The sequence below is a fragment of the Eptesicus fuscus genome, chromosome 21 (assembly GCF_027574615.1).
Source record: "Eptesicus fuscus isolate TK198812 chromosome 21, DD_ASM_mEF_20220401, whole genome shotgun sequence".
In the NCBI taxonomy this organism is placed as follows: Eukaryota; Metazoa; Chordata; class Mammalia; order Chiroptera; family Vespertilionidae; genus Eptesicus; species Eptesicus fuscus.
Genome location: NC_072493.1, coordinates 48,784,791 through 48,812,191, shown reverse-complemented (window position 1 = coordinate 48,812,191; position 27,401 = coordinate 48,784,791). Strand labels below are relative to the sequence as shown.

Genomic DNA, 27,401 nt, shown 5'->3' with positions numbered 1-27,401 from the left:
ACCCCACCCCTGCCCACCTGAGCGCCTCCTCCCCCACATCACAGCTCCAGCCACAGCTCCCAGCAGAACCAGGCCCCCAGCGATGCCCAGGATGATGAAGATGAAGGTCTGAGAAGGTGGCTCTGGGGGTAGAAGGGAAGGGAGGGTGAGGGCCCTGACCCCAGGCCTCAGCCCCGACCCCACTGAGTCCCCCAGGGCCCCTGCTGTCCTGAGAAGGGGCTCTGTGCCCACGGCCCTCCTCACCCCATCTCAGGGTCAGGGGCTCACGCAGCCCCTCGTGCTGCACATGGCACGTGTATCTCTGCTCCTCGCCAGGGGGCACCCCCACGGCCGCCCACTTCTGGAAGGTGCCGTCCCCCGCAGGCCTGGTCTCCACCAGCTCCATGTCCTGGGTCTGGTCCTCCCCGTCACGCTGCCAGGTCAGGCTGATGTCCGCAGGGTAGAAGCCCCGCGCCCAGCACCTCAGGGTGACCTCATGGGCAGAGACGGGGTGGTGGGTCACGTGTGCCTTTGGAGGGTCTGAGGGGAGGGGAGAAAATGTGGGAACTCTGCATCCGCCATGGGACACTCCAGCAGCGCCCATGTGACCATCCTGAGAGTGGACAGACACCTGGGTGGGGGAGGGAGCACACAGCACACACACCAGCCTGGACAGAGGCACCTGGAAGGACCTCCTAGTCTTTAGAAAGTTCTAGAATCAGAGAGACACAGCCCAGGGCAGGAGGCAGGTCCCTGAGGGGAGAAAAGGGATTTGTGGTCCTGACCTGGGTGGAGGCCACGTGACTCAGAAAAGCTGGGGTCAGGCCTCAGACACAGCGGGTGTGGGCAGCGCACAAGGCCTGAGAGAGAAGGTCCCAGTGGGTCCCAGAGCCCCTGCAGGGCCTGTGGGAACTGCTGATGGGTTATGTCAAGGTGTATCCAAGCACCCCAGGAGAGCCTGCACCCCTACTTGTCCCTGAGAGGACATCCAGGGGACCCCCTCCCTGACCCCAAGGAGGGGTGTCTGACACTAACCCCCTGTCCTGTCTCCTTGTAGGAGCCCCAGCCCCGGGGAGAAGGGGCGGCCCCAGGGCCCCTGGTACCTGCGCGCTGCAGGATCTCCTTCCCTTTGTCCAGGTAAAGGCGGAGCCACTTGACACACTCCCCCTCCAGGCGGCTCCTCAACCTCTCAGTCCAATGGGCCGCCTCCCACTTGCGCTTTGTGATCTGAGCCGCCATGTTGGCCGCGGTCCAGGAGATCAGGTCCTCGTTCACGGCGAGGTAGTCTGCGCCGTCGTAGGCGAACTGACTGTACCCGCGGAGGAGGCGGCCGTCGGGTCCCACGTCGCAGCCAGACATCTCCTGGATGGTGTGAGACCCTGACCCCGCCCCGAGGTCAGCCCTGCCCCGCCCGCCCCGCGGGGACTGAATCTAAACTTGAGAATGAAATCGGGTCCCAGTCTCAGGGGCTCCTTCAGGACCCTCGGGGTGACCCCGGCCCGTCCGTGGGGAGGGGGGTCGTGACGGGCCCGGCGCGCGGCTCACCGTCCTCGCTCTGGTTGTAGTAGCCGCGCAGGGTCTGCAGAAACTCTCGGAAAATCTGTGCGTGTCGCTTTTCCTTCTGCGTGTGTCGCTCCCAGTACCCCGGCTCCTCCCGCTCCACCCACGGCTGCTGCATCCACGGCGCCCGCGGCTCCATCCTCGGACTCGCCGCGTCGCTGTCGAACCGCACGAACTGCGTGTCGTCCACGTAGCCGACGGAGAGGAAGCGGGGCTCCCCGCGGCCGGGCCGGGACACAGCGGTGCTGAAATACCTCAGGGAGTGGGGGCCTGGGGGGCGGACGGGGGGCAGGGCCGGGGCTGGACACGCGCCTTCCGGGGCCCGCGCCCCCGCGGGGTCCCCTCGCTCCTCCCCGCACTGACCGGCCCGGCTGGGGGTCAGGACCAGCGCCCCCGAGAGCAGCAGGAGGAGGGTGGGGGGCCTCAGGACCCGCATCCTCGGCGTCGGGGGACCGTCTGATCCCAGGGGCTCCTGGAGATGTCCTAACCTGGAAGCAGACAGCCAATGGGAGTGAGTAGTGCGGGTGCGTCATGCGTATCCGGGAAGGAGGACTCAGCAGGGATGTGAGATGGAGAGGGGACCCCAGGGAGAAGGGGAGCCCCAACCTGAGCGGCTCTGCTCCAGACTCCTCCCTGGGCTGAGACCTGAGCGCCCGGCCTGGGCCTGGGACCGGGCTGCCCTCCTCCTGCAGGGGGAGCTCTCCGCCCACTCCCCCTCAAGGAGCATCAGGCTGGGGCTCTGAGCTCCACTTCCCCCAGAACAGGGAGGGAGGCGGCCATAAAGCTGTGGCAGCTTCTGTGAGTGAACAGCAAGGGTCCCTCAGGCACAGCCCGCAGGGCCAGGGGCGGGCTCAGGGAGGGACCTCAATCAGAGGCCCCGTCTTCACGCCCCTAGAGACCCCTGACGCCATTACCGAGGACAAGCAGGGAGACTCCAGGTTTTTAAAATCTCGGAGTCACCAAAGCCCTTTCCCTTCAGGAGCAGTGGGTGCAGCTCATGAAACTGCTGTGCAGGCCGCACAGGAGCGGCCAGTGAGCCCTGTCCCCTCAGCTCCTGCGCCTCCAGATCCGCTCCTCTTCTCACCTCCCCACTCGCTGGCTCAGGACACCAGGACCCCCCGCATTGAGTTCTCAGGACCCCGTTCCCTCATCTGTGACACGGGATGGTGGCAGGACCAGGGGGAGGTCCCAGGGCAGGGGTGGGAGCTCCGGCCTCTGGACCCCACCGCTCCCACCTGGTGTCCAGGTCCCTCAGGAGTGAGCTCAGTGCCCCTGGGGACGGTGCTTCCCACCCTGCGCCTCTGCCTCCTCCTGGGAGAGGGGAACGGGGACCTGAGTGCAGAACAGAGGTGAAGGGGGTGCGCCCACCATGTGCTCTCCATGCTCACTGTGCTCACACGGCTGGGACATGGGAGCTCACACACAGAGTTCATAGGAGGAGCAGAAGCCACGGTGACGGGAGATGGGACTGGGTTCCTTGTTGGATTGTCTGTGGCGACCTGGGATGAGAGGATAGAACATTAAAATGCCAGATGGGAAGGACAGAGCCGGCATGTTGGGCCCGTCAAACTATTGGACAAATAGAGATGGTCTCTCCAGCAATTTCTCTCCCTTTGCTGCCTCACGTGCACAGAGCAACTCTCACTCCCACCACAGAGAGCGCGCAGAGAGGAAAGAGCCCCACCGCCCAGGGAGACGGAGACACTGCAGCCCAAGGCAGGGTTTCAGGAGGAAACACACAAGGTCCTGACATCACCGGCCAGCGTGGCTCAGTGGCTGGGCACCCCCCATGCACCCAGGGATGGCCACTTCCGTTCCCAGTCGGGCTCATGCCTGGGGAGCAGCTCAGTCCCCAGTGGGGTGCGTTCTGGAGGCAGCAGATGTTCCTCATCAACGTTTCTATCTCTCTCTCCGTCTGCTTCCCGCTCTCCTTACAAATCACTGAAACATACAGTGTTAGGTGGTCTGTATAGCATGTTATTACACCACAGGCTAGGATTCCGGGTGAATATGTGTCTGTGAGTCTGTGTGTGTGTGTGTGTGTGTGTGTGTGTGTGTGTGTGTGTGTGTGAAGGGACCTTATTTATGTCAGAGTTTTAAAGTTATCACCCAAATTCTACACACCAATGTCATCAGTTTTACAATGGTTTTCACACCCAAGCCTCCAGCTCGGTCAGGTCTGAGAAGAGAAGCAGACCCTCTGCACACGGTGAGCAGCTCAGTGGCCCTGGCCGTCCTACCCTTGGCTCAGATCCCAAAGGGAGCCCCGTGTTGGGTCCCTCATTGTCGGGGACTCTAGGACACAGAGAGGTGCGGGAAGCCCAGCATTGGCGGAATCCACCCTGGGACACTCCCCAACACATGCCCCCCGCCCCCGCCCAGCAGAGCGAGCAGAAGCAGCTCAGATGCAGGTGGGGCAGCGCCTGTCCTGCCCCATGGGACGACCACCCCAGTTCCATGTCCCCTCCTGGGACCACCCTCCTGTCCTGGTTTCTGCCCTGAGGGTGGACGTGAGGAAGACCTCACGGGGCTGGTCTTTGCTCCTGAGCTCTGGGCAGGGATGTGTCATCGAGGACGAGCCGGGGGCCCTGAGTCCATAGTTACAGGGACAGGGATCCTGGACCTTATCCTCCCACAGAGAAGCATTATCATGTCACCTGAGGCACAGGTGACACTGTCTGCAGGGAGAGTCTGGGATGTCTCCAAAGAGGAGCGACTTTATCTCCATTCAATTCTTTACTGGCCCCTGCGGCGATTATTGGTAATTTGGCCATTAATGTGTCAGATAGAGAAGGGAACCCGGGGGAAGGGGAGTTCCCAGCACTCCTGAGGTGGGCCTGAGGTGAGTCACTGAGTAAGCTGGCGACGCCTCCCTGTCCTGACCAGCAGAGGGCGCTCTGACACGGATCCATTTTGTGGGAAGCCAGCCCCATGGATTCCTGCGCCCCCACCGGGTTTGTAGGAAGCCAACCCCAAGCCTGCGATACCCTCTCCCACGTCTGGTCCATCGACCTTCCTTCCCGAAGGCTGTCCTCATGGCCTCACCAGCAGCTGAAGGACGGGCAGGAACCGCCTGTGCTCCCTGTGGACGGTCTGAGTCCCGAGTCACAGCTGTTCTCTGGGGTGAACGGAAACCCACGGTTTCATCACAGTCCTCCCCTCCATTCATTGTACAGTCACACCCCATTACCCCCTCCATTCATTGTACAGTCACACCCCAATCCCACGGGGGCCCCGTCCTCAGGGCTCCCCTGCTCCCACCGTCAGGCTGACACCAGGATGGGCGCAGGCTGAGCCTCTCCTCTGGGTCAGGAAGCTGGTCCCTCCCTGATGGAAACGCCGCGGTCCTTCCTATGGGGCCCAGGGATGTTCGGCCTGGAGCCTCTCCCCTGTGAGCTGTGCTGACGCTGCTCAGAGTCCTGGGATCCCTAATGTCCACGCGGCCCCACAGGAGACCATGATGTGCTTCCTTAGCCACCACACAGTCCTGAGCTTTGGTGACTCACTGTATAACCACTAGCTCTCCTACCCCTCCCCCTCCTCCTCCTCCATATTCTCTTCCCCTTTCTTCTTCTTCCCCTTTCTTCTTCTTCTTCTTCTTCTTCTTCTTCTTCTTCTTCTTCTTCTTCTTAAATATATTTTATTGATTTTTTACAGAGAGGAAAGGAGAGGGATAGAGAGTTAGAAGCATCGATCAGCTGCCTCCTGCACACTCCCCACTGGGGATGTGCCCGCAACCAAGGTACATGCCCTTGACCGGAATCGAACCTGGGACCCTTCAGTCCTCAGGCCGACGCTCTATCCACTGAGCCACAACGGTTAGGGCTTCTTCTTCTTCTTCTTCTTCTTCTTCTTCTTCTTCTTCTTCTTCTTCTTCTTCTTCCTCCTCCTCCTCCTCCTCCTCCTCCTCCTCCTCCTCCTCCTCTTCTCCTTCTTCTTCTACTTCTACTTCTGCTTCTTTTTTTGAGGTTTTACCCTGGAAAGAATTATTCTTGACATGCAGACAGGATTTAGGGAAAGTAATAATTAGGACAGACAGAGAGATACCCTCAGAATCTAAAATTGAGAAAAAACAACAACAAAAAAAGGAAATTGTGTGAAAAAACAAAGATAAATTTTTAATAATAGATGAAAAGATGAAGGATCACATGCGCAGAGAGACGTGGACAAATCCCAGGTATACAGTGGATTTACACAGGGTGAAGGTGGGATCAACAACACTCACAGAACATTCCAGTCCTCAGCGGACCCTCTTGAGTGTTATTTGGTCACACACTGGCTCCATCTCGACTCACTCCTCCCTAGGTTTCTACTCCACAGATGACTTCCATCAACTTTTGAGGGAACAGAATGTTAAGGATCCTCCTCTCTGCACCTGCTCTCTCTCCACATCATGTCCCTCCCTCATCCCAGTGGCTCTTTTGGTTGAAGTGTATTCATTCTCAGGGCTGCAGGGTTCTGTCCTATGAACACACCACACTCCTCCTCTACTGCTCATGCGCATTTGTCTTATATACAGATTTTGCAAATTGTGCAGCTATGAGTAAGTTCTTCGTATGTTCTGGCACACATATGTATGTGTCTTTGGGGATATAACAAGGAGTTCAATTGCTGGGGCATTGGATGTACAGAGTACTGCTAAATGCTTTATGTAGTGACTGCTGCCAAAGCATTTTTACAGAATTTGAAACAACTTACCCACCCACCAGGTATATATGACAGATACAATGACGCCAAACTCGTGCTAACAATTGACTTTTTCTGACTCTTTCATTTTTACTCTCCTGGGAGGTGGGCACCAATATCACGTTATGGCTGAACGTGAGTTTCCCTTCTGACTAAACTGTTGGGCAATTTTCATAAAAACATCCTCAACAGGAGGATGGACTGGACTCTTGTTCATGAGTGGGTGGACTCTAGTAAGGTGCCAGCGTCCTTAACTAGTGGACACGTTTGCTATTAATGGATCTGTGGGCAGAGACCTGTGGGATGAGAGGAAGTGCCTGGTCTTTGCCCCTGGCTCCTGGCACTGAGCCCCTAAACCCTGGGCACCTCCTGAGTGACAGGTGTCTTTGGGAGGCTGATGAGGTGGCTCTTGGCTGAGGGCCCTGGAGGCTTCAGGGTGGGGGCTGGTCCCCAGGAAGACCAAGCTGGTCAGAGGAGGCGGAGCAGGAGGAGCCTGAACACCCATCTCTCCTCACCACAGAGTCCTGGGTGCAGGGACCCTGGGCCTGCGGGGCACTGACGGCAAAAATGAGCCCCGATACTGTCAGACGGGGACGCCCAGAGAATGAGACCACAACTCACACATGGAAACAGCAACAGGCATAGTGTCCACAAGAGCAAAGAACAACAAACACCCAGGAGAGGAGGATGGAGAACTGGACACAGGCCTGAGCCCAGGCTGACCTGCCCCAGGAAGGCTCGCTGTCCAGGGTCCTGGAGATGCACTGCAATTGGACACAGGACAAGGCCTGGGGGATGGGAGTCCCTGTGACCACAGGTCCTGGTGGGACAGGGTTCCCCTGAGGGACAAGGTCAGAAGAGCAGAAAGGTGACCCAGCCGAGGAGTGACCACGTCAAAGCCCACGATGCACTGAGCACCTCCTGGGCAAAGGCCACGACCACACTCTGTCCTCATCACTTCTCCTGTCCACACCTGGGACAGCTCAGCACAGCAAACACATGAGCTCTGGAAAGTTCTTGGTGTTTATATGTATTTCCCCTCAAAATTTAGAGTCTTCTCCTTTAATTTGCCCACCAAGCCTTCATGGCAAAAATGAACAAAGTCACCTCCAGAACCACATTTTAATGCGGAAGGAACAGGTTGCAGCTCAGAGCATGAGGAAGTAAAGTCAGCGATAGTGAGGGCCCAGCCCGCCTCTGCTGGACCAGAAAGTGTGGGGAGCAGGGCGGGGCCAGCCCCCCATCAGAGGTTCCTGAGTCAGGAAGTGGGAGCGTGGACACACCTTCCATCACTCAGTCCCCACAAGGCAGCTCCTCACGCTGTGGAGGACAATCATCATGAGCAGATCCAGGGCAGTGGCTGGAACTGGTGACATTCTCAAACCCACTTCATGCTCACAGGGTCCCACAGACTCCCCACCACCCAGGCCTCCCTCTGCCCACCCCTCCCCACGGCAGGTCTCACCTTTAGAAGCCGAGAGAGACACATCAGAGCCCTGGGCGCTGTCACTGCCTAGAGTGCACACTCAGACCCCACCCCTGCCCACCTGAGCGCCTCCTCCCCCACATCACAGCTCCAGCCACAGCTCCCAGCAGAACCAGGCCCCCAGCGATGCCCAGGATGATGAAGATGAAGGTGTGAGGAGGCGGCTCTAGGAGGAGAAGTGAAGGGAGGGTGAGGGCCCTGACCCCAGGCCTCAGCCCCGACCCCACTGAGTCCCCCAGGGCCCCCGCTGCCCTGAGAAGAGGCTCTGTGCCCACGGCCCTCCTCACCCCATCTCAGGGTCAGGGGCTCGGGCTTCCTGGGAGCAGGTTAGAGACCCAGACCTGTTCCTCGAGTCCCACCCTGACGCCACCCCGGGCCAGAGACAAGGACAGGCCACTCCCAGCCTCACGCCCATCACTGACCGCACGGCCCCCCTTTCCTTTCTGAGGAAAACACACAAACCCTTCACTGTGGGAGGGAGGCCCGTCCCCGGGGGAGCTGTCGCTGACCTCAGCGGCTCCCCATCTGGCTGAGCCCCAGCACCCTTGTGGGCCCCTCACACCCCCAGCCCCGCCCAGGCCCCGCCTCAGGGAACTGGGCCCAGACCAGGGTCTCCCTGCAGCCAGCCCCGCAGGGGAGGCGCACGCGGCCCTGGGGCGTCCTGAGCGGGTTCCTGCTGCTCCTGAAACCCATGGGCTTGGCACCAGCTTCGCTGGGGACCCAGACGCCCCCCTCAGCCCGGACCCGGAGTCTCAGCGAGTGACCAGGGCCTCCTGAGCCCCGGAAAGCGGGGCCTCGTGGCTCAGGCGCCTGGGGACACGGGGACAGGACTGCAGAGGGGGCGCGGGTGCGGGTGGGATGGGGCGCTCAGCACGGGGTCCTGGTCGGTCCCTCCGCCTTGTCTCCTGCAGCCTCGCTCCCTGGGGGCCGCGTCCGTGTTTAAGGCCCGAGATGGCCTTTCTGTGCGTTTCCGCCCAAGTCTGTTTCTCCCGCGACACCCTCCGTCCTCCAGCTCATGTCCACCTGCCAGTCCCCCGGCCCCTTGTTCCCAGCAGACAGCTCCCCCAACATCTCCTACAACCAACCTCTGTGATGCCCCCCACACCCCCAGATGCTGGTCCCTGAGCTCCCATCTCCCCTGAGGGCAGCTCTCTCCTCCTCCTTCCATCCAATGTCATTTCTGGTGACGGTGCCCGCTCTCTCCCAGACCCCGGATGGACCCATGAGGAGTGCTCTAAGTCCTCCTCAGAAGGTTCCAGAATCTCACCCGGCCCACTATTTCCACACTCACCCCGCGGAGGGATCTCCCGCCTGCACCCCGCAGACCCTCCCGCTCCCCCGCTGCCTCCCTGGCCCCCAGGTCTCTCTTCAGCTCAGCAGCCACAGAGACCTGTTCCAGGGGGCGTCACCCTATGTCCCTCCCCTGCTCCAATCTGTCCTGGGACCCCGCCTCCCTCCGCACAGCCCCGCCCTTCCCCCCTCCGCCCACGTGGTCCCCAGGCTGTGTCTCAGCTCCTCTCTGCTCCGACCACAGCCTCCTCCTAGCTCTTCCCAGAGACCAGACCCTCCTGCCCCAGGGCATGCGCACTGCAGGTTCCCGCCAGGCAGACCTGCCTCCAGAGGGCTCCTGGGTCATGACCTTCCAACCTCTCCTCAAGGTCACCTCCCAGCGAGCCCCACACCGAACACCCATCAAACAGCCCCTGCCCTGTCCCACAGCCCACACCTGGTCCCCTTCCCGTGGTGTCCCAGAGCCCTCCCCTCTCTCCTCCTCCCCCTCCCTGTTCCCTGCCTCTTACACACCCTGTGCCCCTCACACCTGCCCACTGGACCTGGGGTCTCCCATTCCCCCTCATTGAGGCCCCAGAGGTAACCCCACGCTCCCACCTGTCACTCAACCAGCCGCGGCTCCTGCAGGGGGAGCCCCTCCCTGTGCTGGACACAGTGACCTCATGGCTGTGGTCCCGGCTCAGCTGTCCTGGGGCGGCTGCAGCTCAGGGTGCCCCGGGGACGTCACTGCACCTGCACTGCCCACAGCGCTGCTCCCCCAAACCTGCAGCTGCCCCCCCTCCCCACATCCCGGGGCCCCTGGAGGCTGGAGAGAGGGCAGTGGGCAGAGCCCAGTCCCAGCAGGACCTGGTCTCAGAGGAGGAATGGGGACCCTCCTCTGTGCTAATTCCAGAACCGGGTTCCCTCCAAAGTTCAGGGAAGAACATGAGGCCCGGGAGGGAGGCAGGGGCAGCAGGAGCCTGAAACCCACCGCTCCTCCCGGGGCCTGTGCGGGACCTGGGCCTGCGGGACAGTGACGGGCACATGTGCCCTGTGTCCGACGGGGCACCCGGAGAATGAGACCAACATTCACACACACACACACAACAACACACACACACACACGCTAACTGGAATAATATACACAAGAGCAAAGAAATAACAAACAATTGAAAGTGGGGGCTGAAGGTGGGACCCAGGCCAGACCCAGGCTGACTGAGGGCCCCCCAAAGCCTGCACGGTCCAGGGTCCTGACAATGCGCTGCAGTAGGGCATGAACAGGGCCTGGGGGTGTGAGGCCCTGTGACCACAGGTCCTGGTGGGACAGGGCTCCCCTGAGGGACAAGGTCAGAGGAGGAACAACATGACTCAGCCGAGGAGGGACCACGTCAAACCCATGATGCAACGGGCTCCGAGTGGGCACAGGGCCCACCACACCAGCTGCTCAGAACCTCTCCTGTCCCGGCTGCCACAGGCTCCGCAGGCAGATTCTGGAAGCTTCTCAGGTTTCCTCTCACCCAGACCCAGCTGATTCTCTTTGTCTTTTCTTCATCCTTCGCCGGCCCAGCCTCAGGCTCCTGAACCCTTGGCTGTGCTGACGCAGCACAGGTTTCCTGTCCATGCTTACTGGGGAATGAAGAGTCAACCACTTTCTCTAGAAGCTCCCACACTGTCCACAGGAGCAGTAAAAGCACTCTGCGAAGTAATAAAAGGTCACAATGCATCGGGAACAAGTCCCCTTCTATCGGGGGCCGTGGGAGTCACTGATTGGAGACCCTGGTCCCTTCACTCCTGTCCAGTGGAGCTGCCAACAGCTTCCCCTCAGCGTCCCCTGAGAAGAGACTCAGTCCCATTCCCACCTTTGTGTCTCCACATCGACTGCCTCATCCCGTCTCCTCTCGCCTCCACTGGAGCTGGTTCCCATCTTCCCCGGCTCTGCTCACGCAGGTACAGGTGTCCCGTGGGGCAGAGCGACTTCCCCTAAATTCCAGGATCTGTGCGATCCGTGTGCCTCATTAAACCCCTCCTTTTATTACTTCTTTCAAGAGGGGAAGTGGGAGAGCTGGCATCTGGACCAAGGTTCCCGGCTGTGACAGCACATGTGTGGCCCCCATTGGGGGAGATTGGGGGACACGGTGGGAGTGCCCAACCGGGGAACGGGAGCCATCATGGAAGTTGGGCGGTTTGAGGTGCGTAAGGGCTGAACAGCTCTTTCCGGAGCACAAGTCCGTTCTCACCAACAGGGGTCAGGGCTCTCTTTTCTCCACAGGTTTGCTGACAGGCGTCTCTCCGTTCTGTCCATCTGTCCTTCTGACCTTTCTCTCTCTCCTTCGTCCCATTTGTGATCTCCTGTCCTCCCGTGGGTGACGCTCAGCCTCTGACCCCCCGACATCCCACCCTGCCCTGTCTCTAGGTGCAGGGAGTACGGCCACAGCATTTCCCACCAGGTTTGAGACAATCACTCTCCCACCAGGAATGTATGAGAGAGAGGAGCCCACATTCCTGGGAACAGTTGGTTTTGTCTGACTGTCATTTCACCATGCGGGGAGGTGGCACCAACATCACATTGTGGCTGAACTTGAACGTCCTCTCTAAAACTGGTGGGCAATTTCCATAAATGTGTGGACCATGTACCATCCTCACCAGGAGGATGGACTGGACTCTTGTTCATGAGGGGGTGGACTCTAGTAAGGTGCCAGCGTCCTTAACTACTGGGGCACTTTGGCTATTAATGGATCTGTGGGCAGAGACCTGTGGGATGAGAGGAAGTGTCTGGTCTTTGCCCCTGGCTCCTGGCACTGAGCCCCTAAACCCTGGGCACCTCCTGAGTGACAGGTGTCTTTGGGAGGCTGATGAGGTGGCTCTCGGGTGAGGGCCCTGGAGGCTTCAGGGTGGGGGCTGGGCCCCAGGAAGACCAAGCTGGTCAGAGGGCTGGAACGTTCAGGCCCTAGAAGGAGGCGGAGCAGGAGGAGCCTGAACACCCATCTCTCCTCACCACAGAGTCCTGGGTGCAGGGACCCTGGGCCTGCGGGGCACTGACGGCAAAAATGAGCCCCGATACTGTCAGACGGGGACGCCCAGAGAATGAGACCACAACTCCCACATGGAAACAGCAACAGGCATAGTGTCCACAAGAGCAAAGAAGCAACGGACGATGGGTGCTGGGCCGCATCCGGGCCTGAGCCCAGGCTGACCTGCCCCAGGAAGCTCGCTGTCCAGGGTCCGGGAGATGCGCTGCATTAGGACACGGGACAAGGCCTGGGGGATGGGAGTCCCTGTGACCACAGGTCCTGGTGGGACAGGGTTCCCCTGAGGGACAGGTCAGAGGAGCAGAGAGGTGACCCGGCCCAGGAGTGACCACGTCAAACCCACGATGCACTGACCACTGACCAGGCACAGGCCCCGACCACGCTCCGTCCTCACAGCCCCTCCCGTCCCGCCTGCAAAGAGCACAGAATACACAGGAATCTGCAAAACTCTTGGAGCTTCCGTTTATTTCCTCTCAGAAGACATTTAATTACAGGGTCTCCTTTAATGACCGTCACCAGGCACGGGAAGAATTGAAGAACCAGGTCAATGCACAGCCTCATTTCAATCCGGAGCAGGAAGTTGTCACTCAGAGCCCCCAGGGAGGAAAGGCAGGGAGGGGAGGAGGAGGGTCCAGCTGCCTCTGCTGACAGGAAAGTGTGGGGAGCAGGGCCAGGTGTGCACCCCCATCAGAGGTTCCTGAGTCAGGAAGTGGGAGCGTGGACACACCTTCCATCACTCAGTCCCCACAGGGCAGCTCCTCACGCTGTGGAGGACAATCATCATGAGCAGATCCAGGGCAGTGGCTGGAACTGGTGACATTCTCAAACCCACTTCATGCTCACAGTGTCCCACAGACTCCCCACCACCCAGGCCTCCCTCTGCCCACCCCTCCCCACGGCAGGTCTCACCTTTAGAAGCCGAGAGAGACACATCAGAGCCCTGGGCGCTGTCACTGCCTGGGGGGGGGACACACCAGGACGGGGTCAGAGCCCAGGGCAGGAGACTAAGGAGGAACTATGTGGGGGGGGGTCCCCCATGGCTCCCGTCTGCACTGTCCCAGGGTGTCAGGGGTCACCCCTCCATACTCACTGGCAGCCTGAGCATAGCTCCCTCCTTTTCCACCTGCGGGAAGAAAACATCCCGTGAGACCAGGGAGGAGGCAGGGCCAGGAGGTCCTAAAGGAAGCCCTAGTCCTGGGCCCAGAGAAGTTTCCAGAACCCTGTGTACAGACCCAGGGCAGGACCAGGAACCTGAGGGAAGTGCATGTGAGGGGACTGGACCCACCGCCCTCCTGGAGGTCTGTGCTCAGCAGGGACCTGCCCTCTGACCTGGGGCTGCTGGGAACGGGGTCCCACCACCAGCATCATCAGGGGATAAGTGGTCCCTCATTTCCCACGGGCCTCACTGAGGAGTGAGTGTGAGCACAGAGCCCCACACTGGCCATCACACACGTGAGGATGGTGCTTCCCGTGAATGAGGCGGGACACACGTCTACCTGGGCTTGAACCCCCAGTGGGACAGACACTCAGACCCCACCCCTGCCCACCTGAGCGCCTCCTCCCCCACATCACAGCTCCAGCCACAGCTCCCAGCAGAACCAGGCCCCCAGCGATGCCCAGGAGGATGATGAAGGTCTGAAAAGGCGGCTCTGGGAGGAGAAGGGAAGGGAGGGTGAGGGCCCTGACCCCAGGCCTCACCCCGAACCCCACTGAGGTCCCCAGGGGCCCCGCTGCCCTGAGAAGGGGCTCTGTGCCCACGGCCCTCCTCACCCCATCTCAGGGTCAGGGGCTCGCGCAGCCCCTCGTGCTGCACATGGCACGTGTATCTCTGCTCCTCGCCAGGGGGCACCCCCACGGCCGCCCACTTCTGGAAGGTGCCGTCCCCCGCAGGCCTGGTCTCCACCAGCTCCATGTCCTGGGTCTGGTCCTCCCCGTCACGCTGCCAGGTCAGGCTGATGTCCGCAGGGTAGAAGCCCCGCGCCCAGCACCTCAGGGTGACCTCACGGGCAGAGACGGGGTGGTGGGTCACGTGTGCCTTTGGAGGGACTGAGGGGACGGGAGAAAATGCAGGAACGTTGCATCCGCCATGGGACACTCCAGCAGCGCCCATGTGACCATCCTGAGAGTGGACAGACACCTGGGTGGGGGAGGGAGCACACAGCCCACACACCAGCCTGGACAGAGGCCCCTGGAAGGACCTCCTAGTCTTTAGAAAGTTCTAGAATCAGAGAGACACAGCCCAGGGCAGGAGGCAGGTCTCTGAGGGGAGAAAAGGGATTTGTGGTCCTGACCTGGGTGGAGGCCACGTGACTCAGAAAAGCTGGGGTCAGGCCTCAGACACAGGGGGTGTGGGGCAGCGCACAAGGCCTGAGAGAGGAGGTCCCCGTGGGTCCCAGAGCCCCTGCAGGGCTCATGGGAACCGCTGATGGGTCATTTCAGGGGGTCTCCCTGCACCCCAGGAGAGCCTGCACCCCTACCAGTCCCTGAGAGGAGGGGGTGTCCCTCTGGAACCTGACCTGCACATCCAGGGGGAATCCCTCCCTGACCCCAAGGAGGGGTGTCTGACACTGACCCCCTGTCCTGTCTCCTTGTAGGAGCCCCAGCCCCGGGGAGAGGGGGCGGCCCCAGGGCCCCTGGTACCTGCGCGCAGCAGGGTCTCCTTCCCTTTTTCCAGGTAAAGGCGGAGCCAGTCCACACACTCCCCCTCCAGGTAGCTCCTCTCATGCTCTGCCTCACCCGCCGCCTCCCACTTGCGCTTTGTGATCTGAGCCGCCATGTCGGCCGCGGTATAGGAGGTCAGGTCCTCGTTCAGGGCGATGTAGTCGGTGCCGTCATAGGCGTCCTGACTGTACCCGCGGAGGAGGCGCCCGTCGGGTCCCACGTAGCAGCCATACATGACCTGGATGGTGTGAGACCCTGACCCCGCCCCGAGGTCAGCCCCGCCCCGAGGTCACCCCGCCCCGCCCGCCCCGCGCGGCCTGAATCTAAAACTGAAAGTGAAATCGGGTCACAGTCCCCGCGGGCTCCTCCCGGGTGGGGGCCGGGCGGGTCCCGCCGCCTCGGGGTGACGCTCGGACCCGGACCCTCGGGGCGACCCCGGCCCGTCCGTGGGGAGGGGGGTGGTGACGGGCCCGGCGGCGGCTCACCGTCCTCGCTCTGGTTGTAGTAGCCGCGCAGGTTCTGCAGGTTCCCTCGGAAAGTCTGTGCGGTTCCCTTGCTGATCTGCGTCTCCCGGTCCCAGTACCCCGGCCTCTCCCGCTCCACCCACGGCTGCTGCATCCACGGCGCCCGCGGCTCCACCCTCCCACTCGCCGCGTCGCTGTCGAACCGCACGAACTGCGTGTCGTCCACGTAGCCGACGGCGAGGTACCGGGGCTCCCCGCGGCCGGGCCGGGACCAGATGGTGAGGAAATAGCTCAGGGAGTGGGGGCCTGGGGGGCGGACGGGGGGCAGGGCCGGGGCTGGACACGCGCCTTCCCGGGCCCGCGCCCCCGCCGGGTCCCCTCGCTCCTCCCCGCACAGCCGCCCCCTCCGACCCCGCACTCACCGGCCCGGCTGGGGGTCAGGACCAGCGCCCCCGAGAGCAGCAGGAGGAGGGTGGGGGGCCGCAGGACCCGCATCCTCGGCGTCGGGGGACCTTCTGAGTCCGGGCGCTTCCGCGGAGGAGTTATAACCGGGAGCCGCGGGGACGCTGATTGGCTGCTCCGGAAACCGCTCAGCCAATGGGAGTGAGGAGTGGGGCCGCGTCACGAGTATCCAGGAAGGAGGCGCCGACACAGGTTGGGAGAGGAGAAGTGAAACCAGGGCGCTGGGGAGTCCCCACCACGGAGCTGCCCCCCCCTGACTCTGTCCCCCGCTGAGACCTGAGCGCAGGCCCGGGCCCTGGACTCGGTCCTGACCCCCCTCCTGCGCGGAGCGCCCGTCACACGGTCCCCGAGGCCTGGCCCCGGCGCCGTGCTGTTCAGGGACTTTCCAAGGTTCTGGGGTCACCATCTCTGTGCAGCCTCACCCAGGAGGGAGGCGCCCCAATAACCTTGTGTATGTGGTTCCGTCTGTCACAGTCACCACTCACGGAGTCACACAGAGGAAACAAGTATGAATTCACGGCGCATGCTCCCTGCCTGTGAGAGGGTCACAGAGTCATGTTTTTATGAAAATCACCAATTTCCCAAGTGAACACGGAGGAGGGGGGAGGGGCTGCTCCCAGGTCACATCCGTGCCCGTCTCCCTGGGAGGCGCTGGGTGTTCACATTTGCTTCTGCGTTTTGTCTGTTCCTGTGGCTGCAGCTCATGGAGACATGGACGGCCTCACAGAAACGGGCAGGAGCAGGGTCACTGACCTTTCAGATCAGTGTGGTCTCCCCTGTGACAGTCACTGCAGCCACACACGTGGTCGTTCCTGAAAGGGGCTTTCAAAGTGAGACCTGAAACCATATTCACTGTATTCTTCTCGTCTTAATTTTTCTAAATATATATATTCTTTTATTTCTGTGAGTGAGAGAGAGATAGAAACATCAATGATGAGAGAAAATCATAGATCAGCTGCCTCCTACACGCCCCACACTGGGGATCCAGCCTCCAACCGGGGCACGTGCTCTGACAAAAAGGTGGACTGTGCCCTCCTGGTTCATAGGTCAATGTTCAACCACCGATCCGCTGGCTGGGGAATGTTGACTGTTTCCTGTTCTGTTCTGTCCCCGTCCCCAGGGCTGTCTTGCCGGTGGCTCTGTCCTCATGCAGGTGATGGAAAGGGATGCCCGTGTCTCTCAGTCCCAGAGCCCTTCCCGGGCGGGTGCATTAATCCCCCGCCATCCCAGCTCCCCTGTGTCTGTCCCCACAGAGCCCCCAGGACAGCGTGTCCGCTGGGAAGGGCCTAGCTGACGTGGTGGGACCCACCTGTCCCCCATCCTGGTTTTCTCTCGGGGTGACATTCCCTCAGACAACAGGCCTGTCCGCTGTCCCCTGCCCGGTGACATTTCCTGAGGGAGAAGCTCAGGCTCATGTGTGAGAACGTGAGTGCCGGTTCCCCCCTCCCAGCGATCCTGGTGTGTGTGTCCTTCATTCTGTTCCGCACACACGGGCCAGGCCGGGGTGGCCCAGCGGCTGAGCACTGACCTCTGAACCAGGAGGTCAGGGTTCCATTCCCGGGGAGGCACCTGCTGGGCTGCAGGCTCCATCCCCAGTGGGGGGCGTGCAGGAGGCAGCCTGTCCATGGTTCTCTCCCATCATGGATGCTTCTCTCCTTCTCACCTCTCAGTTTCTCTCAGAAATCACGTTTTTAAAGTTCACATGGGATCCCATGAGAAAGAGGCTGGCCCCGCTCACACACATGATCTCCCTGCTCCATGACACTTGGGAACGTGGCAGAGGGTGTTTTGTGTACCTCCCAGGCCATCATATGTGGGTTTTTTTTAATCTTCCCTTTTTATTAAAGCCTGTTAAGAAATTAAACCATTTGTGTAATAAATGCAAGATATAAGTATATATCTTCTTTTTAAAAATATTTTTTATTTTTCAATTACAGTTGATATATGCCGAAGCCGGTGTGGCTCAGTGGATAGAGCGTCGGCCTGGGGATTGAAGGGTCCCGGGTTCGATTCCAGTCAAGGCCATGTACCTTGGTTGGGGGCACGTCCCCAGTGGGGGGTGTGCAGGAGGCAGCTGATCGATAATTCTCTCTCATCGATGTTTCTGACGCTCTCTCCCTCTCCCTTCCTCTCTATTAATAAAAAAAAAATCAATAAAATATACTTTAAAAAAATTACAGCTGATGTACAATATAGTATTAGTTTAGGTGTACAGTCTGTGGTTAGACATTCACATACCTTATACAGATCGCCCCATACATGTAGTGCCATGTGAGCTCCCATGTAGCTGTTACATGACTGACTGTGCCCTGTGCTGTGCTCCTCCTCCCATGACCACACTGTAGGACCTGTTGTATTTCCTCCTCCTCCACCTGCTCTGCCCAGTCCCCCGCCCTCCGGCCGCCAGCAGCCCGTCCCTGTGGCTGAGTCTGTGGTGCTGTGGGGTCTGCTGGGCGGATTCCAGGGGCATTGAGCGCTGGCTGTGGGGGGGTCCTTCAGTGGGTGTGGGGGGTCATTGTTCTGTGGGGGGGTCATTGTTCTGTGGGTGTGGGGTGGTCATTGTTCTGTGGGTGTGGGGGGTCATTGTTCTGTGGGTGTGGGGGGGTCATTGTTCTGTGGGTGTGGGGGGGTCATTGTTCTGTGGGTGTGGGGAGTGGTCATTGTTCTGTGGGTGTGGGGGGGTCATTGTTCTGTGGGTGTGGGGGGGTCATTGTTCTGTGGGTGTGGGGGGGGTCATTGTTCTGTGGGTGTGGGGGGGTCATTGTTCTGTGGGTGTGTGGGGGTCATTGTTCTGTGGGTGTGGGGGGGTCATTGTTCTGTGGGTGTGTGGGGGGGTCATTGTTCTGTGGATGTGTGGGGGGGTCATTGTTCTGTGGCTGGGGGGGTCATTGTTCTGTGGGTGTGGGGGGGTCATTGTTCTGTGGGTGTGGGGGGGTCATTGTTCTGTGGGTGGGGGGGTCATTGTTCTGAGGGTGTGGGGGGGTCATTGTTCTGTGGGTGTGGGGGGTCATTTTTCTGTGGGTGTGGGGGGGTCATTGTTTGGTGGGTGTGGGGGGGTCATTGTTCTGTGGGTGTGGGGGGTCATTGTTCTGTGGGTGTGGGGGGGTCATTGTTCTGTGGGTGTGGGGGGGTCATTGTTCTGTGGGTGGGGGGGTCATTGTTCTGTGGGTGTGGGGGGGTCATTGTTCTGTGGGTGGGGGGGTCATTGTTCTGTGGGTGTGGGGGGGTCATTGTTCTGTGGGTGTGGGGGGGGTCATTGTTCGGTGGGTGGGGGGGGGTCATTGTTCGGTGGGTGTGGGGGGTCATTTTTCTGTGGGTGTGGGGGGGTCATTGTTCTGTGGGTGTGGGGGGGTCATTGTTCTGTGGGTGTGGGGGGGTCATTGTTCTGTGGGTGTGGGGGGGTCATTTTTCTGTGGGTGTGGGGGGGTCATTGTTCTGTGGGTGTGGGGGGGTCATTGTTCTGTGGGTGTGGGGGGGTCATTGTTCGGTGGGTGGGGGGGGTCATTGTTCGGTGGGTGTGGGGGGTCACTGTTCTGTGGGTGTGGGGGGGTCATTGTTCTGTGGGTGTGGGGGGGTCATTGTTCTGTGGGTGTGGGGGGGTCATTGTTCGGTGGGTGTGGAGGGGTCATTGTTCGGTGGGTGTGGGGGGGTCATTGTTCTGTGGGTGTGGGGGGGTCATTGTTCTGTGGGTGTGGGGGGGTCATTGTTCTGTGGGTGGGGGGGTCATTGTTCTGAGTGTGTGGGGGGTCATTGTTCTGTGGGTGTGGGGGGGTCATTGTTCGGTGGGTGTGGGGGGGTCATTGTTCTGTGGGTGGGGGGGGTCATTGTTCTGTGGGTGTGGGGGGTCATTGTTCTGTGGGTGTGGGGGGGTCATTTTTCTGTGGGTGTGGGGGGGTCATTGTTCTGTGGGTGTGGGGGGTCATTGTTCTGTGGGTGTGGGGGGTCATTTTTCTGTGGGTGTGGGGGGTCATTGTTCTGTGGGTGTGGGGGGGTCATTGTTCTGTGGGTGGGGGGGTCATTGTTCTGTGGGTGTGGGGGGTCATTGTTCTGTGGGTGTGGGGGGGTCATTTTTCTGTGGGTGTGGGGGGGTCATTGTTCTGTGGGTGTGGGGGGGTCATTGTTCGGTGGGTGTGGGGGGGTCATTGTTCTGAGGGTGTGGGGGGGTCATTGTTCTGTGGGTGTGGGGGGTCATTTTTCTGTGGGTGTGGGGGGGTCATTGTTCTGTGGGTGGGGGGGTCATTGTTCTGTGGGTGTGGGGGGTCATTGTTCTGTGGGTGTGGGGGGGTCATTGTTCTGTGGGTGGGGGGGTCATTGTTCTGTGGGTGTGGGGGGTCATTGTTCTGTGGGTGTGGGGGGGTCATTTTTCTGTGGGTGTGGGGGGGTCATTGTTCGGTGGGTGTGGGGGGGTCATTGTTCTGTGGGTGGGGGGTCATTGTTCTGTGGGTGTGGGGGGTCATTGTTCTGTGGGTGTGGGGGGGTCATTGTTCTGTGGATGTGGGGGGTCATTGTTCTGAGGGTGTGGGGGGTCATTTTTCTGTGGGTGTGGGGGGGTCATTGTTCTGTGGGTGGGGGGGGTCATTGTTCTGAGGGTGTGGGGGGTCATTTTTCTGTGGGTGTGGGGGGGTCATTGTTCGGTGGGTGGGGGGGGTCATTGTTCTGTGGGTGTGGGGGGGACATTGTTCTGTGGGTGGGGGGGTCATTGTTCTGTGGGTGTGGGGGGTCATTGTTCTGTGGGTGGAGGGGGTCATTGTTCGGTGGGTGTGGGGGGACATTGTTCTGTGGATGTGGGGGGGTCATTGTTCTGTGGGTGTGGGGGGGTCATTGTTCTGTGGGTGTGGGGGGGTCATTGCTCTGTGGGTGTGGGGGGGTCATTGTTCTGTGGGTGTGGGGGGGTCATTGTTCTGTGGGTGTGGGGGGGTCATTGTTCTGTCGGTGTGGGGGGGTAATTGTTCTGTGGGTGTGAGGGGGTCATTGTTCGGTGGATTTGGGGGGGTCATTGTTCTGTGGGTGTGGGGGGGTCATTGTTCTGTCGGTGTGGGGGGGGTCATTGTTCTGTGGGTGTGGGGGGGTCATTGCTCTGTGGGTGTGGGGGGGGTCATTGTTCTTTGGGTGTGGGGGGGTCATTGTTCTGTGGATGTGGGGGGGTCATTGTTCTGTGGGTGTGGGGGGGTCATTGTTCTGTGGGTGTGGGGGGGTCATTGCTCTGTGGGTGTGGGGGGGTCATTGTTCGGTGGGTGTGGGGGGGTCATTGTTCTGTGTGTGTGGGGGGGGTCATTGTTCTGTGGGTGTGGGGGGGTCATTGTTCTGTGGGTGTGGGGGGTCATTGTTCTGTGGGTGTGGGGGGGTCATTGTTCTGTGGGTGTGGGGGGGTCATTGTTCTGTGGGTGTGGGCGATGCAGGCACCGGGTTCACCTTTGGGGCATCTCCCCCGGAGGCCGCGATGTTTAAAAATGTGGATGGAAGGACGAGGCTTCAGTGAAGAGAATAATGTCACCTCCTTCCACCGGATCGTGTAAAGGGAAACTGGTTCTGTCCTCTGTCTGTCTGTCTGTGTGTCTTCTCTCTGCGGTCAGGGCTGGTGGGAGGGACGACTATGGAGGTCGGTGTCAGCCATTCGTGCTGAGCTTGGCCTCAGCGCCCATGTCAGCGGAGTGAAAAGGCCCGGATGTCCCTCATCTCCTGCCAACAGTGTGACCCCCACGTCCCGGGAAAGGCTCTCAGAGACTGCAGGGTTCCACGGACCACACATTGAGAAAGGTTGTTCTGGCTAAACCAGAGGGTCTCCCAACTGGCCCTGCCTCTCCCTCCTCTTCTCTTCCCAGAATCCCTCTCCATGAGGCGGATCCTCCGCCCAAAACTGAGCTCCCAGCATGGCCCTGGGACCTTCCAGAAGGGAGCTCACCCTGGACATCCGACAGGGAGAGGCCTCAGCCCGGGACAGAAGGGCCTCGGGCCGCCCCGCAGGGGGGTCTCCTCCTCCACTGTCTCCTCCCCATTTCCTCTCGGGACGCCCCTCCAGACCAGAGGGCAGAGGCCTCAGGACCAGGGGCCCCTCCCCGATCCCGGAGCGTCTGCTCTGGGCTGAATGGAGGTGGACGAGGGTGAGGTGGGCGCGGGGCAGGCACAGCGGGGTCCGCAGGAGCCGGGAGCCGGGCTGCAGGGGCCCAGCCGCCCGGAGGCCTCGCCGCCTTTGGGCTGGAACCCCGCCCCCCGCCCCGGGGAGGGGCCCCTCACCCAGGACCGGGCTTCTTCCGCCGGGAGGGGCGTGGGCCCCGGGCCGCCAGCGTCAGAGACACATTTTACCGGAACCCGAGCGGCACCGCCCCCCCTTCCCCTCCTCCGCGGGCGCAGGAGCCTCTGTCCCTCTGGAGGCCGCTCCCCGACGGGGCGCCCGTGTGTTCAGCCCGTTCACACCCGTCTGTGTGGTTGGCGGTGCCAGTTCGGGGGCTCCGTGTGGAGAGCCCCGACTCTTCTTTGGCGGAAAGGAGGCTTCCCCCCCAGACCGGCGGCTCGGTGACCCCGGCCCGGCTCCTGCCCCGCCCCGCTCCCCGGGGCCGCCCGCTCGGTGGAGGCCCGGGCAGAGCCGGGAGGCCCTCTCTCCGTCGGTTGGGGTCCCTCCTGCTTTGCCATCGCGTGTCGTTTCCGGTTCTGGTCCAAACCCATGAACCACTGATTCCTCCGCTCCGTTCTCAGCGCCATCGCCCCCGAGGCCGCTGCCCACCGCCTCCCACGGGGCCGGAGCGCTCGCCCAGCTCCGCGGAGCGAGGCCCCTCGGGACGGGCTGACGTGGAGCCCCTGCCCCCCGAGGGTCAGCCCCGTTTCTCTTCCCCGTTCGGGGCGAGGGGCTGGCTCTCGGCGTCCAACAGGAGCCGTGAAGGCCCCCGTGTGGCTCCGGGCCGGACGGGAGCGGGTCCGAGGGAGGCCCTTCCGCGCGGGGCGGCGGCGCTGGGACCGGAACCAGGAGGCGGAGCGCAGACCTGCGGCCTCCGAGGAGCCCCTGCCTTTCCGGGCCTCGACCCCCCATCTGCGGAATGGGGTCCACCCGCCGGCCTCACGGGGGCGCTGTGCAGACGGAGAGGAACGTCAGACGTCTCTCAGGCTCAGGTGACAGGACCTGTGGGGTCCGTACGGGGTGCGAGTTGCGCAGAAATGGGCATTCGGTTCGCGGTGCCGGATGCCGGACATGTGTGCGAAAGAGCATTTTACCAACTCAGACAATAAATAAATAAAATAAATGTGCTTATTGGTTCAGAGAGAGAGGACGGGAGAGGGAGGGAGAGAGGAACGTGGATGGAGAGACCACTGAGTGGGTGCCTCCCCCACGCCCTGCCCAGGGGTCACCCCAGACCTGTCAGAGCCAGGACAGCTCTCCCCGCTGAGCCGCACCGGCCAGGCCGGGCCTTTTCTGCAAATGGGCCGAGTGCTCCGCCCTGAGGCCCAGGCCCCACGCAGAGCGGTGTGTCCAGCAGGACCTGCTGTGAGGAGGCCCCGCTCTGCCTCGGTGTCCCCCACGGGGCAGCCCCAGCTGCTGTGGCCCCTGAGCCCTGACACGGGCTCCTGGGAGCAGGGACTCGCCCTTCGTGGACCTTCAATCCGGCCGCCGTGGGGCGTGGGGCTGCCCCGGAGACGGCGCCCGCTGAACGCTCTCAGGGTCCAGTCTCCGCCCCACAGGCCCCGGGGCTCCCGGACGGAGGGAGGCCACAGTGTCTGCACGTGGGAGCCACGGGCTTCACGCGTCCCTGACCTCAGTGTGTGTGTGGGTCTCAGTGATCCTCCTCCCAGCGGCCCCGGAGCGTGTCACTAACACGCATGTAACCCCGAGCCGCACAGGCATGACCTCGATGTGAGGTCCCCCTGAGGGTGTGAGGGTCACCAGCGCCCCTCGCTGCAGCCTCCCTGTGCCCGTCCCCGGGGCCTGGTGTTGTGTCTGGTGACCTGGTGACAGGAGCGGCCCAGGAGGCTTCACCGCAGAGACAGTGGGTGCTGAACCCACAGACGGCAGCTCCCCGGCCCCGCACGCGCTCAGAGAGCATGAGGAGAGGATGTGCCTGAGGTTCCCCCCGAACCCTGACCTACCGCCCCCCTCACCTCCCCACGTCCTCACCCCCTGTCTCCCTCGCCTTGGAGTGCCCTCCCCGATGACATACGTGTGGAGCGTGTACAGCTGTGGATGAGGATTCCTCACTCCCAGACCCAAAGCTGGAACCAGGAAGGAAACATGGAACTTGTCCTGTCACCCTCACCCCCGAGAGACACCCTCAGGCCCAGGGTCAGACTCAGAGACGCACCGAGATGCCCACAGAGACAGGGTCCCGGGACCATGTTCCCCCCAAAGCCCGGGAGGCCCCCTGGGGGCAGGCGAGGGGGTGAGTCCTCATTGTGGGGGAACCGTCCCCGAGGCCCGAGGTCTGAGCCCCCACAGCCCAGCCCCCACGTGAGGCTCGTGGGGAACCAGGTGGAAGGAAGAAATGCGGGTGTCACACCCTGTGTTTGTCATGAACTCACGGGAACAGGACTGAGGAGGCGGCACCGGAGGGACAGGAACGAACGGAAACCCATGGGGTCGGAGGGAGGGGGGCGGGCAGAGGGCGGAGGGGGGCGCTGTGGGGCGGGCGGAGGGGGGGCGGGCAGCGGGCGGAGGGGGGCGCGGTGGGGCGGGCGGAGGGGGGGCTCCGGGCTCTCAGGAGGCTTTTCCCGGAAGGTCAGCCGGTCCTGAGCTCACAGTCCGGGCTGGGGGCCCCGTGGGCTGAGCTCCGACCTGTGACCCCGGAGGGGACAGTCCGCTGGGGGTCAGGCCCAGGTGACCCTCCCCGGGCCCAGCGGGGGGCGGGCAGGGGCTCAGGAAGGACGCGCGTCCCTGACGTCCCCCCCTCCCCCCCTGAAACCAGCGGGAACGGACTGGAGACGGGTGACCCCTGTGCCCACGTGACGCACAGAGACGGCTCCGGGCTGTGTCCTGAGGAGACGCTCCCTGTGTCCTGAGGACACACGGTCTGAGGGCGCTCCCTGCCCTGAAGGCGGACACGGAACCGGCACCGGCAAGGACGGCGCTGACGGCCCGGGAGGAGGCCCCGCGGCCCGAGGACTCACCGGGGACGGACACGGGCGCGGGGGCGGCACGAACCGGCACCCGGGACCGGGCCGCGCTTCCCCGAGAGACGCCCCGTGTTCCGCCCCCAGCGCCGCCGGCCTGACCCCGCGGCCGCCCCGCCGCGGAGAGGAGCGCCCCCTCCGGCGGTCGGCGGGACGGACGCCACGGCCCCCGCTCAGCGGCCTCCGCCCGCGTCGCCCGCGCCCGGCCCGGCGCCCGGAGACCGTCCCCCGGGGGATGCCCGCGGCCGGAGCCCCCGGTCCCGGTTCTGTTCCTCACGTTCCCGCCGGCGGAGAGCGGACCCCGGTCCGTCCGCACAGCCAGGGCCGCCCTCTCCTCACGGCCCCCGCTCAGCGCCCCCTGCCGGGGGGAGGTCCGCGCGGGGGGCCCGTTCTCCCCGCACCGCCCGTCCGTGCCGGTCCTGCTGCCCCGCCCCCCATCCCAGCACCGCCCTCCCCTCCCCCAAAGGGCGGCTCACCGCCCCTCACAGACAGCGGGGTTCAGGGGAGTCACCCCACACTGTCCTCACACGTCGGAGGGGACGGCCATGAGCTACGGCCCGGGTGTCCCCGGTTCCCTGCGGTCCGAGAGGAGGCTCTGCGGGGCGGCCTGGGCCCCGCGCTCTGTCCCCATGGGGCCCCCTGAGATGCCAAAGGGGGGACCATCTCTGTTCCCCCAACTGGGGGGGGGGGGCAGCTCCCAGGCCTTCCCCGGCTCGGGCTCCCGTGGGAACGGGTGCTGGTTCCTAAGGACAGGGCCCCAGTCCTGTCCCCGGAGGCCGGGCCCTGGTCCCGCACCCGCTGCAGCGCCTCTGCTCCGGGGACTCAGCGGCCCGCTCCCCGGAGGGACCGCCCAGCCTCAGCCCGGAGCGCCCGGGGTTCAGGGGACCCCGTGCGGGGGGACCTGTCCCAGGGCGATGGGCCCCGGTCCCCCACGGGTTCCCCTGCGAATAGGGCCGCCCCGGGGCCAGGGCCTGGGGGACCCGCCGGCACTCCAGTTTGAGGTCACAACCAGCCAGAGGGTCCCTGTGCGCCCCGGGGGGCGACTGCCTCCTGTGCCAGGTCCGGCCCGCAGGGGGCGCTGCGCGCTCTGCCTCCGTCTCTGCTGCTGCCGCTGAGCCAGGGAGTGCGGGCTGTGTCCCCGGTGTATTCTGGGCCCTTCTGCTCCGGGTCCCCCTCCCCGCACCCTCAGGGGGGCCCCCCCGCATTGGCTGCGAGGCCGAGTCCGGGACCCGCCCCCCAAACGCGGGCAGGACGCGGGCAGGACGCAGCGGGCAGGTCCAGGTGCGGGGCTCCCCGCGGAAGAACTGGGCGCCGCCCCAGGCGGGGCCCGGGGTCCTGGGCTGCAGCGGGGCGCAGAGGGTCCCCGAGTCACCGTCAGGCCCGGAGCCCACAGAGGCGGCCTGAGGCTCGGGGTGCCTCTGCCGGGCCCCCCGCCCCTGCCGCGCGGCTGCCCTCAGCCCCCCACGCAGCCCCGCGGGCGCTGGCGGCTCCGCTGCAGGGGGACCTCGGCCTTGAGCTCCAGGGGAGGCCGGCGGGGGCGGCGCTCCGGAGCCTCCTCTCCCGCTGTCGTGGCGGCCCGGGGCGGGCACCTGGGCTCCGGGCACAGCTCGCTGCCGTCAGGGTGCGTCTGTCCCGGGACCCCCCTCCCCGCAGGGCTGCGCTCCCGGCTGGGCCTGTGCGGGTCCCCGCAGCTCCTTCCGCTTTCCCGCCGCTTCCCCCAGCCTGAGCGGCCTGTCTGCCGAGCCCTCACGTCCAGGCTCCATCTGAGAACTGCCCGCGGCCCGGGGTCCCCTCAATGGCGCCCGCGGCCCAGCCCTGCGTCCCCCGCAAAGGTCTCGTCCTGAGGACGGGTCCCAGGAGGGGTGGACCTACGACCTCTGACCTGAGCGCAGCAGAGGGGGGGGCGCTGTCGCCCCTTCGCCCCGTCGGGCCTCAGAGCGGGACCGCCGCCCGGGAGCCCAGCCTGGTGCTGGGGGGCTCCCTCCGACCCGCGGAGGCCCTCCCAGGAGTGAGGTGCGGGGCCCCCAGGGGGTGGATGCTGCTGCGGGGCCTCAGCTCTGGCCTGTGGGCAGTCAGGGGCTCCTCTTCCCTTTGGGGTTCCGGTCCCCACACCTGGTTTCTTTCTCCCCCAGGGAGTCTGCGCGGGAGAGCAGGGGAGCTGGGGCCCGTGGCCATGACACCCCGTGGGTGTGGGGCCTCTGACCCCCTCTCCCCTCTGCCTCCTGCGGCCCCTCTCCTGCGGGGCAGCCTGAGTGTGCGGAGCCCCGTTAGCGGAGGGGGGGCTCCCCCGCAGCTCCTGGGCCTTTATTTTTTCATTTTTTAAAAATACTTTTTATTTATTTTTTACAGAGAGAAGGAAGAGGAATAGAGAGATCAGCTGCCTCCTGCACACCCCCTACTGGGGATGAGCCGGCAACCAAGGTACATGTCCTTGATCGGAATCAAACCCGGGACCATTCAGTCCACAGGCCAACGCTCTATCCACCGAGCCACACCGGTTTCTGGCTGAGGATATTTTTTCTATTGATTTTTAGAGAGTGGAAGGGAGAGCGAATGACGGGAGAAATATCGATGTGAGAGAAGCACATGGATTGACTGCCTCCTGCACACGCCCCGAATCAGGGCCCAAGCTTGGAAGACACCTTGTCCGGAATCGAACCCGGGCCCTTCAGTCCACAGGCTGCTATCCCCTCTCCCTCTCCCTCCATCTCT

The 27,401-nt window shown here is 62.8% G+C and overlaps 2 protein-coding genes across 11 annotated transcripts in view; both read right to left on the bottom strand.

The window, feature by feature from the left end:
• The window catches only part of LOC103304812 (patr class I histocompatibility antigen, B-2 alpha chain-like), a 58,240-nt gene that overhangs the window by 6,188 nt on the left and 24,651 nt on the right, over positions 1–27,401 (bottom strand). For 3 of the 6 annotated variants that reach the window (XM_054711066.1, XM_054711067.1, XM_054711065.1), the window contains exons 1-5: positions 1,903–1,993; positions 1,525–1,839; positions 1,083–1,358; positions 244–519; positions 18–122 (exon numbers count right to left, since the gene is read on the bottom strand). In XM_054711066.1, the coding sequence (XP_054567041.1) occupies positions 18–122; positions 244–519; positions 1,083–1,358; positions 1,525–1,839; positions 1,903–1,975 (1,045 nt within the window). In that variant the 5' untranslated portion in view covers positions 1,976–1,993. Of the gene's footprint in view, positions 1–17; positions 123–243; positions 520–1,082; positions 1,359–1,524; positions 1,840–1,902; positions 1,994–27,401 lie in introns of those variants that run through there. The other 3 variants (XM_054711069.1, XM_054711068.1, XM_054711070.1) reach the window with 2 other exon arrangements.
• LOC103304966 (patr class I histocompatibility antigen, A-126 alpha chain-like) lies at positions 12,458–15,697 on the bottom strand. 5 transcript variants are annotated; one of them, XM_054711074.1, is made up of 8 exons: positions 15,557–15,697; positions 15,156–15,470; positions 14,650–14,925; positions 13,780–14,055; positions 13,557–13,658; positions 13,100–13,132; positions 12,919–12,966; positions 12,458–12,773 (listed from the first exon to the last, which is right to left on the bottom strand). In XM_054711074.1, exons 1-8 carry the CDS (start codon positions 15,627–15,629, stop codon positions 12,769–12,771), a joined length of 1,128 nt encoding a protein of 375 aa, XP_054567049.1. In that variant the 5' UTR covers positions 15,630–15,697; the 3' UTR covers positions 12,458–12,768. The 5 variants fall into 5 exon arrangements, with proteins under 5 accessions (XP_054567049.1, XP_054567050.1, XP_054567046.1 ...); XM_054711075.1 differs by having other exon boundaries at positions 15,156–15,440; positions 15,557–15,696; XM_054711071.1 differs by lacking the exon at positions 13,100–13,132 and having other exon boundaries at positions 15,557–15,694.